This window comes from Metopolophium dirhodum, chromosome 2, assembly GCF_019925205.1.
Source record: "Metopolophium dirhodum isolate CAU chromosome 2, ASM1992520v1, whole genome shotgun sequence".
Lineage (NCBI taxonomy): Eukaryota > Metazoa > Arthropoda > Insecta > Hemiptera > Aphididae > Metopolophium > Metopolophium dirhodum.
Genome location: NC_083561.1, coordinates 21782620 through 21796875, shown reverse-complemented (window position 1 = coordinate 21796875; position 14256 = coordinate 21782620). Strand labels below are relative to the sequence as shown.

At 28.8% G+C, this 14256-nt stretch overlaps 2 protein-coding genes across 8 annotated transcripts in view; one reads left to right on the top strand and one right to left on the bottom strand.

Annotated features, from left to right (window-relative positions):
• The window catches only part of LOC132939739 (protein still life, isoform SIF type 1), a 69140-nt gene extending 59109 nt beyond the window's left edge, over nucleotides 1–10031 (top strand). For 4 of the 6 annotated variants that reach the window (XM_061007074.1, XM_061007075.1, XM_061007071.1 and 1 more), the window contains exons 16-34: nucleotides 288–555; nucleotides 1126–1269; nucleotides 2264–2446; nucleotides 2608–2868; nucleotides 4692–4862; nucleotides 4939–5125; nucleotides 5233–5511; nucleotides 5575–5672; nucleotides 5741–5917; nucleotides 6049–6243; nucleotides 6313–6421; nucleotides 6498–6677; nucleotides 6764–6882; nucleotides 6959–7135; nucleotides 7208–7386; nucleotides 7461–7621; nucleotides 7681–7914; nucleotides 8080–8310; nucleotides 8625–10031. In XM_061007074.1, coding sequence (XP_060863057.1) covers nucleotides 288–555; nucleotides 1126–1269; nucleotides 2264–2446; nucleotides 2608–2868; nucleotides 4692–4862; nucleotides 4939–5125; nucleotides 5233–5511; nucleotides 5575–5672; nucleotides 5741–5917; nucleotides 6049–6243; nucleotides 6313–6421; nucleotides 6498–6677; nucleotides 6764–6882; nucleotides 6959–7135; nucleotides 7208–7386; nucleotides 7461–7621; nucleotides 7681–7914; nucleotides 8080–8310; nucleotides 8625–8752 — 3481 coding nt within the window. In that variant the 3' untranslated portion in view covers nucleotides 8753–10031. Of the gene's footprint in view, nucleotides 1–287; nucleotides 556–1125; nucleotides 1270–2263; nucleotides 2447–2607; nucleotides 2869–4691; nucleotides 4863–4938; nucleotides 5126–5232; nucleotides 5512–5574; nucleotides 5673–5740; nucleotides 5918–6048; nucleotides 6244–6312; nucleotides 6422–6497; nucleotides 6678–6763; nucleotides 6883–6958; nucleotides 7136–7207; nucleotides 7387–7460; nucleotides 7622–7680; nucleotides 7915–8079; nucleotides 8365–8624 lie in introns of all 6 variants that reach the window. The other 2 variants (XM_061007073.1, XM_061007076.1) reach the window with 2 other exon arrangements.
• A 407-nt stretch (nucleotides 10032–10438) lies between these two features.
• Nucleotides 10439–13295, bottom strand: LOC132939740 (uncharacterized). 2 transcript variants are annotated; one of them, XM_061007078.1, is made up of 3 exons: nucleotides 13198–13295; nucleotides 13093–13131; nucleotides 10439–11226 (listed from the first exon to the last, which is right to left on the bottom strand). In XM_061007078.1, the coding sequence occupies exons 2-3, from the start codon at nucleotides 13102–13104 to the stop codon at nucleotides 10924–10926; spliced, it is 315 nt and encodes a 104-aa protein (XP_060863061.1). In that variant the 5' UTR covers nucleotides 13105–13131; nucleotides 13198–13295; the 3' UTR covers nucleotides 10439–10923. The 2 variants fall into 2 exon arrangements, with proteins under 2 accessions (XP_060863061.1, XP_060863060.1); XM_061007077.1 differs by having other exon boundaries at nucleotides 13093–13250.
• Between the last annotated feature and the right edge of the window lie 961 nt (nucleotides 13296–14256).

Genomic DNA, 14256 nt, shown 5'->3' with positions numbered 1-14256 from the left:
TTCCATTTAGAGCGACTACTATATTTTGTAGATATATATTATAAAGAAATAAAACATAATAAAGTCATAGTCTTTTAAATAAAAAAAGCCTATTGTATGTTAACAGGAAATATCAAAAAATAAAAACAGCTAAAAAGAACACTTACTATATAACACTTGATAAATAATACTTGGGGGATTTTGATGTAAAATTATTTTAGTTAAATTGTACAATTTATCACGACTCAAATTATTACCATCATAAAATTTAGGTAACTATAAATGAATCTGTTGGTTTTTAATTTCAGGTTTTTGAGCGTAAAAAAATGGTTACTACGGAAAAAGCACCAAATTGAACTTGCCAGAAAAAGAGGCTGGAAAGGATATTGGGTGTGCCTTAAAGGCACAACATTACTCTTTTACCCATGCGATTCTAGAGAAGGCCGAAGTGTAGAGGCAGCACCAAAACATCTTATAATCGTGGACGGAGCGATTATGCAACCTATTCCAGAACACCCGAAGAGAGATTATATTTTCTGTTTAAGTACAGCTTTTGGAGACGCCTATTTATTTCAGGTATGTTAAAACCAACAATTTATTTATCAAAATTATTACTAAAAAAGAAAAAACTTATTTGTGTTGAATTATATTATATTGGTAAATATTATGATATATATATTTTAGCAGGATGAAAAAGTATTTATTTTCTGGAAGTATAAAATAGTTGTTCGATGTAATCAAAAGTTTAGAAACTCAGTTGGTTAGTTAATCTGATCTTCTATGTTTGTTTTAAATTAGATACAAAGTTTTTTTTAATCATACTTGCACAAGACCAAATATAGATGTGATTAGAATTTGATCATTGAGGTTGACCTAGATTATAGGCTTTTTACACCATTAGCACACATTAACAATGCTTGTTACTTAAAATATAACAATGGCAAATATTTTATATTAATATTAAATTATATGAACACAGATGATTATTTTCACAAATTTTGAAATTCACAACTAAAAATATGACATTATATAGATAGTATATGTTAACAAATTTAAACAAATTAATCAAAAATAATCAGCTCACAGAAAAAAATCACGAAAAAATGAATTTGTTAATATAAAAATAATAAGTGTATTATTTTTCAGGCGCCTTGTCAAGTAGAATTGGAAAATTGGGTGAATAGCATACATTCTGCATGTGGTGCAGCGTTTGCTAGGCATAGGGGAAAAATAGGAACACTTCATTTATTACAAGAAGAAATTTACAGAATCGAAAAACAAGTGGATGCGGTTTGTATTTTAAAACTGTCTATGTTAAATTTCAAAGAAATCTTAATTTACCTAATTCAAGTTGATAATAGTTTTGTACGTACGCACTTTACTTATATATAATAAACAATATTTACACAATATTTAATACTTAATAACAGTTTTGTAATTTCCATCACTTTAATTCTTTCAATCGTGCTTTATCGTTTTATAATATTTATAATATTTGTATGATGATTAACAAAGAATGTATAATATTTACATACAATTTAACAGTATTTGATAATAATTATGCGTAGTAAGTAAGTTTATCATATAAGTAGGTGCCAAGTTAACAATCCTATCTATATGATTATGGTATATGATATCGCTGAAACGTGTACCGCTTAATTATTATGCGATTAAAATTTAAATATTATAACTAGAACCTCCAATCGATATATTCTTGATTATCAGTACCTATTTATTGCTGAATTAGTTTTAATTTTTCTTTTAGTTGTTGCTTTTTATATACTTACACACACATAATTTTCAATTTAACATATAATTAATACTTACGACCTGCCTAATTACATGTTCGGCTTGATTGATGATCGTTTACATTAGTATTTATCATTGGTCGAGTATTCAAATACAATATTTTTAAATGACCTTGCTTCGCATTCGTTATGAAGTTACATAAATATTTCATAAACAACAAACATATGTTTTTAGGTACCTACCTACTTTCATTAAATACCTACACATTACTATGTATATTAAATTATATTATAAAGCTGTCTGCCTGTATCATGTAATTCGGCTGGTTATATACGTGTCGTTTAGCCGCGTTTGATAATTTACGACAAAATATATTTTGTATAGTGTGAGTTTTAACTAAAAAATAAGAAAATAATGTGCTTACATTCATATTTATATATTTTTGAATTTAAAATAGATATGTAATTTTAATTTTATTAATATATATAATGTTCACACCTGATATGTTATTATAACAACGATTGTTTTACTACAGGATCAAAAACTTAAACACATGGCTGAAGTACAAGTAGAAATGCTAACCGATCCAGATACTAAAGAACAAATAAAAAAGCAAATTTTAGCATGGGAAGAGAATTTAGAGAGACTACATTGTGAACAGTTTCGGCTCAAATGTTATATGGCTAGTTTACAAAATGGCGAACTTCCAAATCCCAAGGTACATTCAATATTCCGCATTATTTATCTATAATTAATTTTTCATGTATGAATTAATCGCAGGAATACCTATTTAATAAGTTATATTTTAATATATACTTATATAATTCATAATTCAAATAATAATAGAGTGAAAATAAATAACTATATGAACAATTTTAGATTCTATTAACGCGTGTATCCAGAGCCACAAAAATCACATTAAACAAATTAGGTGTGTTTACTGTATCTTCGCTACATGCGTTTATATGCGCTCGTTCTCCGTCATTGCTCAACAATCTTTTGGCTGGACGTGGTGCAACTAAAAGAAAAGCTCCAATCTTATCTCGTTCTAATAGTAGTTCAGGTAGACGATCGTTGCAATCATCAACATCCAGAGATGACGCAGAAAAGACTGTGAAAGTATCTTTGCCTGATAATCAAGTAAATACACAACATTTATAAATAATATATTTTGAATTTATATAATTTACATTTATACTTTCTTCCACTATTATAATTAAAATTTTCAATTTTCAAATATTGAACACACCCAACTATTTAAAAATATTTAATGTTAATTTTTTTTTAAATTGCAAAAATGCAATAAGTACTTGTTAGTTATTTATATCTCTCAAGTTGGGTAGTGAAAAAATAATTTTAAATTAACATTTTTACTAATTCGACTATTATTATTATTTTATAAAATCTATATTTTATCTTTATTATTTAAAATTTATTTTCATAAAAAAATGGTGGGTAAGTGGATGTCGCTCTGCTGTGCAGTAGGTTACAAGTGGGTCACTGTAATGGATGGTGTTAAATTTGAATTCAATAATATAATAACATTGTATAAGAAAAACGATTCTGAGCGAAAACGGTCAGTCAGCCCATGATATTACCAAGTATATTTGATGATATTATTGTGAATAAAGTAATTTATAAATAACCTATTTACGTTGAAACTTGTTTTAAATTTTCAATCCATAGCTATAAAAGTTGAACATTTTATAAATTGTCAACTACAAAATAAATATTAAATTTTAAATTTGATAAATTTTGTCAAAATTCGAACTTTAAATGCTTGTAAAAAAAAAATTGTGCCTATGTATTTTTAATATTTTTTAACTACTATTGTAACATTATATCAGGAGCCTTACATTAAATTTTCACGCTTTTTTACCAGACAAATAAAATTTTATTGATATTTATAGAAAAAAAACTTAAAAAAATTGAAAACTGACAATGTCCGTAAACAGATTAAAAAGAGTCGAATTATTTTCAAAATTATCGTGTATATAAAATGCTAATATAAACATTCAGTGAAATTTTCAAGTATCTACAGTCATTCGGTTTTTAATCACAACAAAATAAGAAAATCGTTACATGAGAAATCGAGTGAATATCAAATGTTGTATAAATATTTAATTTCAAACGCTAATAAAAATTTAATTTGACTTTCTTGTAGACATTTTGTTTTTGATAAAGGTAGACAAACTTATGAGGAATCTAGTATTACATTTTAAAATCTTAGATTTAAAAAGAAAATTTTTCATGAATTTCTAACTCAAAATAATTTGCAAATTTTCGTCATTTTTACGTATTTTGTCAATATTTGAACTTTAGATGCTTATAAAAAAAAATTGTGACATCTGCCTATGAAACAATATACTAGGACCCTTCCATTAAATGTTCAAGCTTTTTTAACCAACAAATAACATTTTATTGATATTTTTAGAAAAAATAACTAAAAAATATTGAAACTTAAAATGTCCGTAAACAGCTCAAAATAAGTCAAAATATTTGGAAAATTTTATGGTGTATAGAAAATGCTAATATAAACATTCATTCAAAATGTCATGTACCTGCGGTCATTTGTTTTAGAGTTGCACCAAAAACCAAAATCGATTTTCTCGAAAACAGATTTTGCGTAAAAATTCCTGTTTTTCCTTAATTTTTATTTTGTTTTTCACGTGGCTTTTGAAAACTACTGCGAAATTTTTACTTTTAACCCCTCCAAAGTACCAACTAGATTCACTTTCCTATCAGAAAAGTTACTGTTGAAGAAAATCCAAGCACTTTTACTGTCCTAAAAGGTGATGACACACAAAAATAAAAAATAAAATAAAACACACATCATTGTAAAATCAAAAATGCATATTTATCTAAGTCAATGTAGCCCATGGACTTTAATAAAATAATTTTGATTGTTTTTAATTCGTATTATAATTTTGCCTGGCACTCATTGCAGTAAATTTGTTTTACAGTCGGTACAAATACATTTACGAGAGGGCATGACAGTTGATGAGTATTTGGCATTATCTTGTTCAAGAAAAGGACTTAATCCCATGGAGCACTTTGTCAGGGTAAAAAAGAGAAGGGATATGGAAGATCATAATTATTTTGTTCCTCACCGAACTGATAGTATTGAAACTTATGTAAGTATTCTATTCAACGTAAATACATATAGTTATAATTGTTTAATTAATTTAACAATTTCATATTTTTGTTTAGCTACATACTCACGAAGTTGTCGAAGTTCGTGCCAAAATCCTTTATCAAGTAGAACTTGAAAGAAATACATTAGATCATATGTGGGGATTTTCCGTAGAAGCAGAACTAATTGAAAATGCTGAAAGACAAGATGAACTTTGTTGTTATGTTAGTCGAGTTGAAGACAAAGGAATTGCTATTCAAAATGGTAATATGTTATTTCAATACTTAATTTTCAGTTAATTCATATATTAAAAATTGATATTTCGTTGTACAATTTAAATTACAACAACAATTACAATGCATTGATTGCAGGTTTAATTAAAAGCGATGAGATTATGGTGATTAATAGTGCAATAGTAAGTGATTTAGATATGATGTACTTGGAATCGGCTCTTCAAGAAGAACTTTCTTTAAGTATGATGATGAGATCATCCAGAACCGAACCGCCTCAATTACCTTCAGGCTCAAGAATTATATCAAAGACTACGGACGATATAATTCAATCATTAGTTTGTCCTCCACCACCAACTGATCCACCGGTGATCTCAGAAGAAATGATATCTGGACTGATCGTACCAGCTCCAGGGTGGAGTAAGTTGATATCACGTGCTTAACACTATTGACATAAAATCTATTATTATAATTATTTATTAGATAGGGAAGGTATTTATGAATTGGAAACTAACAACATGACTCAAGATTCAAAACTTGCTTCCAGAGGAAATTCTTTTGAAATCGAAAATTTAATTAAGGTTTGTTTTATTATTTATAAAATTATAATGGTCAAAAAAATATGTATTAATATTGTTATTATTCTTAGAGTGCTGGTGAAGTGACTGGATTCTGTAGATCTCCAGAGCCAGCAAGAAGAACTAGCCCAACCGTAATTTCTGCTGTTCAGAATCCTCAAATAACTATTGGTCGTCAGTTGACAGATGCTGAAAAACTTAGAAAAGTTATTTCTGAACTTGTAGATACTGAAAAATCCTATATTAAGGTACATTTTAATAAATATTTTATATTATGATAGGACAAAAAAAATTTTCACATGAAATTAGGAATTACTTACTTTGCACAATACACAGATCGTATATTTTTCTTAATAAAAAAATTTAAAAATGTTTACAGCACTTAAATAATCTACTGGAGAATTATTTAGAACCACTTAAACAAGAAACATTTTTATCTGGAGCAGAAATAGCAGTTCTGTTTGGTAATATCCAAGAAATTGTTCAGTTTCAACATCAATTCTTACAAAATTTAGAAGAAGCCGTACACCAAGAACCTAATTTCCATAAATTTGATCAGCCAGAGCAATTTAAAGTACAATACTATTAAAATACATAAAAAATACGATTCAATATAATGCATAATTTATAATTTATATTACAGAATATACTTTTCTCAATCGGAAGCGCCTTCTTATATTATGTCAATCATTTCAAATTGTATAGTTCGTTCTGTGCAAGTCACTCAAAAGCTCAAAAAATACTTAATCCTAGTAAGTTACTATTATTTTACAAATATCAGAATACCAATGATTTCGTAAACAAATTACAATTATTATTTATTTCTAGATGAAGGCAATCAAGCTTTACAAGAATTTCTATGCTCCAGAAATCCACGGCAACAACATTCTTGTTCTTTAGAATCTTATTTAATTAAACCAATTCAAAGGATATTAAAATATCCACTATTACTACAACAACTAAGGAATCTTACTGATCCTCATTCAGATCAACACCTCCACCTCATTGGTAATTAAATAATCAGTTTTGAAATATTTAAATTATATATTTGTTTTAATAAAAACTAATTATTAGCTATGATTTTTACATTTTAGAAGCACTTAAGGGAATGGAAAATGTCGCTGAACATATTAATGAAATGCAAAGGATACACGAAGAATATGGAGCAATCTTTGATCACTTATTCAGGCAACATCAAAAATCTTGTAAACAAGTAAGTTATTATTAATAAGACATTAAAACTAGGACTATGTTTTTATTGCTAAAATATGAATTGTTTTTTTTTTTAGTCCATTGACTTGTCTCCGGGTGATTTATTGTACTATGGAGGAGTTGAATGGTTAAATATTTCTGATTTCCTCGGGAAAATAAAAAAAGGCTTAGAACTACATGCAATGTGTTTTGTATTCAAATCAGCAGTAGTATTTTTGTGTAAAGAACGTTTAAGACAAAAAAAGAAATTAATGGTTAGTTTTGGAAGATAAATTAATAATAATCAATTTTGCAATAATAATTACACTGCTATTCTTTTATTTTAGAGTGTATCAGGCAAAAGTGAAATGGAAATAATTAGATATCAAGTTTTGATACCAGTAACTGAAGTACAAGTTAGAGCAAGTTCTGCTAAAGATATGGAGACACATTTCTTATGGGAGTTGATCCATTTACGTAGTCAATCACACCGAAGAGCAGAAAAGATTTATGTCCTTTCCAATAGGTATGTTAATTGTTAAAAGTTTATCTAACTATCGGAACGTAATTTTTCATTAATAGTTTAATACATTTATTTAGTACTGCCGAATTCAGAAATGCATTCTTGAAAACTATACGCCAGATAATTCGTGAAAGCGTACGAAACATGAGCATTCCTACTGCCAAACCTTCTACTAATTCCCCTGCTCAACTAGTAAGCAATACCGCAACATTAGGAAGACAAACAATTAATACTGGAGGTAAATACTATTTTTATATTTTTTTGTACATTTTCATTTATGTTGATATGTATTCCAAGGTTTACAACTGATATCAGAGGATCATAAAACGCCTGATATTTCAAACTTAGCCCAAGGATCACAAACACTTGGAAAACCTAAAAAAATACCTCCAAAACCACCTCAAAGACATTCTTCAGGGAATACTATGCCCAAAGTGGAGTTAAGGAATCAGGGAACATCGTCCACTGATTCTACGACGGATACAGCAGGGACTCAAACTATTTTGCCAAATTATAGATCGAGAAACAGAGGTAAAATAAAAAAATAATAAACTTAAAATAAATGTATTATTTTTATTATTTACAGTTACTATAATGATTAACACTATTCTATTATTTTATTTATATTATAAAATATCATATAATATTTCATTATAAATAATTAATAACAATATTAATATATTGAATTGTTTTCAGAAGAACGAAAAGTTGACGAACAAAAATCCGAAGGTGAAGATGATAGCTGTAGTCAACCCGGACCATCTAAAGGACTTCCAATGCACGGTAGTCTGGGAAAAACACCCAACTACTTAATGCTTAGTACCACGTCTACATTATCAGCAAGTAGTACTGGCAGTCAAGCAGCCAGACTGGTGGAAAGATCACAGCAACCAGAAAATTATCAACCACCTCAGGTGCAGGACCTCGGTAAGACGGATCTGCACCAGGATTACTAAAAATCGCGCTACCCACTGAGAATAGGTTAGACCCATTATAATCTTAGCCAAGGCTATGGGTCACATATTTTGGTAGAGTGAACTCACGAAAGTAACATAGGAGGGGATGGCGGAAGAGTTCACTCCACCAGGCAAACAAATTCTGAAAGATGTAGAAATGAATAATGTTAATATCTTATTGTTTATAAGCAACCTATTGGTTGTATTAATTACGTTAGGTGTTTTGTTTAAATTAATTAGTCGAGAGATATTGATGACGGTATTTTTGTTTATATTACTCCGCAGGTTCTCCAGTTTGGAAGCCCAGAGAATTGGGAGAATCGTCAACATTGCCACGAAAAAAAAAATCGAATCAAGAGCAGTTTGAAACAAGGACAATGGTGAGAAAAGGAGAGAAAAAGGATAAAAAATGAATAAAACGCGGGACAATCACTCATAAAAAAAATGTTCATGCATAAAAATACCCAATTAACGAGGAACGTGATAGCTATCACTGACTCCCATAGGAGTCCTTTTTTAAAATCTCATTGGGGATTTCTATGATGTCCTTGTTACCAATGGTATGGAAAGGATCTGCCGGCCGAGGGTCGAAGAAATTATGTTTATGATCAAGTTAGATTATTTCTTAAATTCTCATTACCTTATTGGTATGTTCCTACTTTATTTATTACATAAAATTAGAATTTATTACAGTCTTTTGTTTCGTGTAAATAATAATTAAAACGAAACTGAAACATTTTGTCACAATTAAAAACTAAAATATACCGGATTTGGGCTGTTTATTATTAACAGTAATTAAAATACAAACGTCGATACAACGACCATGGTAAATTATTCTTTTAACCACCTTTACTAATATTGTTATTAGACACCATACATTTGGGATACGCATTATGAAATTTATCCACGTTACGTTGACTTATATATATTGAATATTTAAATATATATGATATATAGACCATGTCTGTTTTAATGATTATGCACCAACTTAAGGTTATATTACAAATCGTACATATTAAAAGCTCAAAGCTCAATTTCATTTAAATTATTTTCTTCTTTCAAATTTCAATAGATTTTATTATGAATTGTTAACATTTCTCCATTTGATCTCATTAGTGATATTTGAACTTAAAAAAAATTTAGACCTCCTAACTGCAGAATACATAACCACGAATCATTTAATTTGTTCGAGCACATAGGATAAGTAAATAATGATTATTTTTATGCTTAATATGTACATTGGACATTTTGAGAATAAATAATATATTATATAATAGTCAACGCGTGAACGACAATAAATTGTTATTGTGTAACGACGAAACTGTGAAATAAAATCTTATTAATTGTATTCATTAGATGTATTGAAGTGGTCTAGGAAAACTGTTTCAATTATTTGAAGGTTGAATTTGCAAGTTTAGATTAATAAGAATAATGGTCCCAAAAAATCTAGCCTCGTATTTTTGTTCATGTTCGGAATTCCCTAATGAAATCATTGAAACTATTGTTGAAAATAATGTTTAACATTAACGATAAACAACCTATTGTAGTGTCATTAAAATAGTCCTAGCTCTTTTGGAAAAATTAAAATTGACAACCGTAAACTATGTCATCTTGTGTACCACGCCACACAAGTACCTAACATAACTCGTAAAAATATGTTTTAAAAAAAAAAAACAATTATATACATACTTTCTAAGTACTATTAGGTTATCTTATAATCATTATTAAAATACGGAAAAATGTCGTGCTCATGTAGGTACCTTAGAAATTTTAGAATAAGTTTTTAAATTTAAAAAAAACCACCCGGTTATGTTTTCAATTTAGTACAATCGTTATCATTAAATTATTATATGAATTAATCGAACATTTTATTTCATTATAATGTTTATTACCTACTCAAATAAAAAAATTAATATATATATATATACTTATATATGTATGTGTTTGTGTATATACATAGCATATATATTATATAAATACATGTTTAAATTAGGCCCACCGCACAAAATAAAAAAATATTATTATTATTATTATTATTATTATTATCTAATTTTATTATTATTTTAGTTCTTCCGTCAATCGAAAAAAAAAAAAAAATGTTGAGAAATTATTGTTGTGTTATTGTATTTGTAAATAAAATATAAATGAAAAATGTTTTCGCATTAAATTATTCGCGTACATCACGCGTAGGGTAGGTTACCTAATATCATGAATATAATATAATCATTATTGTACAATTAATTAATATTATACTTTCGGCGGTGTCGTCGAATAATACGGCGTCAGGTAATCATATTAAATAGGTGGCCGTTACGTGAATATACCCGTTTGCTAGGTATATAATTTCCACGTAAAGCCCCGTCTAGACCAAAGAAAAATTTGTCGAAAACACGTGTTTCCTACGTTTGTCGTCGACAATGTTTCTGATTTTCCGTCATAAGCCGTTACATAAATTTAATATTTGTCGACGACAGTGTCAGAGACATGTATCCGACAAATGGTTCTTGGTCTGGACCGTGCTTAATATAATATGATGACTGATGATGGTGACGATTTCGTGACGACGACTGTCGAATGCCGAAGCTCAAACGATGTAACCGACGGCTGGCGCGTACGCGGGTGCCGTCTGGTAGGCGGCGACGACCGCTGGGTGTTGATGGTAGGCCTGCACGTGATGCGACACGTACGGCACCGAGTCGCCGGCGTAGTAGACGTGTCTGAACACCGGTTCGGTTTGCTGCACCACGTACGGTTGTTTGACGACGGTCACGTCTGGTGACGCCAAGTGCACTTTGGGCAGGATCACCGGCGATATGAATCCGTGCGATGGTGCGGAGTGCACCGCCACTGCCGCCGCCGATAAGACGCAATAAACAGCCAGTGCCACCTGTTTATTGACATGAGTGATATTGTATTTAGTATAATGTTTATACGACGGGCGGTGAGGGGGCCGGAGGAGTGAGTACACCTACTAATTGAAGACCCGACAGCAACAACAATACATCATCTCTAATTAATAAAATTTTTCACGAAGCGCTTAAAAATGTTTTAAAAATTGTGCATAGGTATATAATAGTTTAAAATTATAATCAGGTCCAACTTAAATTCGAATAAGTAGTGGCGATACTAGCAAGTGAAAATATTGTTAAAATTTGTATGATCTCAAAGAGAAAAAAACAAAACTTTGGGATTCGCCCATCCCAATCTTTAAATATGCCATCAAATATATACTGGGCCCTATATATAGGTCATCCGCATAAACTGTGTTCAAATAATGTCCTCATTTTTAATACTCGTTAAACATCCAAAGAGTACTACGCAATTTCCACTTAAACGAACGAGTTTTTTATTACATTAAACAATTTATTAAAATGCCTATAGTTTTTCAGTATTTGGGTAGGTACTGCATCTATATTCTATATAAATGCAATTTTCTTTTTCAAAATAATAATTATGTACTTATTATAAAATTATTTGTTTTTAACCAATAATCTGAGTATAATCAATTTACTTACCAAATTATTTATTAATTTAATTTCTCCATATTTATGCGTATACAGAATTTTTATGTGAATTCAGTAATAATATGTAAATACAAGTTGGTTAAATTTTAAAAATCAGTTGGTAAGTTGCAATTTTAAGGAACGGCTTACACATTCTAGTATTAAATATAAAAAATAAAAAATTGTCCATCAATAGGTGTTTGGTGTCTATACAATTTCAAATCAAACATCATTTTAGTTTTAAATTATAATTTTCTAAGCATTATATCAAATTAAAATATTTGTACTAATTATATATTACCTATACCTACAATTGCAATTTTCAAATTTTAGGATTTTAAGATTTATATAAAAAAGAATTTTGTGTGGTTAAAAACGTTTAATTTAAAAGTTGAACCTTTGCGGAATTTATCAGAATTTTGGAAATATATAAATTGTTACTTACTAATTTTAATACCTAAGACTTGAAAATTTAATTTAAGATTCCTCACAAGTTTTTCTTACAAAAAAAACATTTTTTTAGCATAAACCCATTTTAAATTTGTTGGCTATTTTAAAATAAGATTTGTTTGTAATTGATAATATTGGGTTAGGTATACCTATTTATAAGAAAAATAATAATTATTATACATAATTACTTTGTTGTAATTCAAAAAATATTATTCTTAGATTCTTGAAACTCTTTGCCATTTAATATATTATTATTTATAGTAGGTACACAAGGTGAAATTTTCACAATACTTTTACTTGTTGTGAACTATTTATTATCTATTTTCACCGTACTACGGTACCTTAGTATTGTACATCAGTATTGACTTGAAAGTTAAAATTAAAGCAATATAAATACTGAACACAATATTATCAACACGATATCCTCAATAAAATAGTTTGACAGACGATCTCCTCTCAAAATGATCTATCGTATGTTATGATTAAATTCAAATTTAACACATCCATTACTATTACAGTAACGTAGGACGCCTATATATATAGTACCTACTATACAGCAGATAGACTTCCCTATTATTTTTTTTTATTTAATAAAGTCAATACTACAATACTAAATAGAATATAAAATAAGAATATCTATATATAGGTATTACCTACCAACTACCTATTATAATATACCTAAGTATAGCCTAATGTCCGATATAATATGATGTATTATGAAAATGTTAAATATCAAATATGGATAGGTGTACCCTTGCCGGTTTAATAATAATTGAATATTAATAAAGGTATATACTCACTAAAAACTTCATTTCGACCAAAGTGCAGCTAAACAAACACTAATAATAATGATAAAATACGGATCTAAATAGATATTGGCACTTTTTACAGTAGGTTCAACTTACTATACTGTAGACTATCGTAGGTACTCGTATACTGTTTGAAATTCATATTTTCGAAGATCGACATGGGTTATATATCAGATACCTATCCGATGAATTTCCCACCACCTCAATGGTATAATAACCTCACTATCACACCCAATCGCAGCGGAGATCCTCCTGCATGGCAACGACCTCCACCGTTACTTTTTTTTAATTATACCAACACCAACTCATTTGTCTGATATTGAACTATGAAAACAATTTCCATTGGTACCTATTGTGTAATAATATAGTGTTCAGAAGAATGATGAAACAAAGTCAATTCTCACAATTGTATATTTTAATTAAAATGCTTAATAGAATTTATATTAGACTTTAGACGGGTATACCTATAGCTAGGGTACCTACCGATTAATTTGTAATATTCCAGTAATGCAGTGTCTAAACAAAAACAATGCTTTCGTAATTTTTCTATTATTATTTATTGATCAATATTAGTAATAATTATTGTAAAACCGATCATGTTAAGAAGTAAAAGGATATTAACCCTAATTTTTTTCTTACATTATGAATTCTTAGTTATGGACCGCACTATATACTGCAGTTCGTAACTTAGTGCAGTTACAAAAGTATAGGTAGTATAGATACTATTTAGTTTTACAATTTATCAATTTAAAATTATTTTAACCTTTTCTATTAGATTCTGTGCGAAACGAGGAATAATTATCGTAGTATAAAACTCGGTTAATCCGTTGCATTTCAAAAAAATAAATATAATTTGAAGCGTCCAAATGGCAAATACCATGCTATCTATAGTATCTCTTATAGATGGGTGTGTTCGAAAATTGCATGCCATGTATAATTTTAAATTTTATTAACCATTGACAGTTGACACATATCAATTGTATATTTGTATTATACATACAAAAGGTGGATACCGCTCAGTTTTACTGTACCTATAAGTATAATAGGATTACGAGTGGGTCACTGTTGGGTTATTCAATGTTGTAAAAATTTGAATTTCGAGCGCTCATCAAATATTTATTTGACTTTCCAGTTTAACTTTTTTTTGGTTAATGG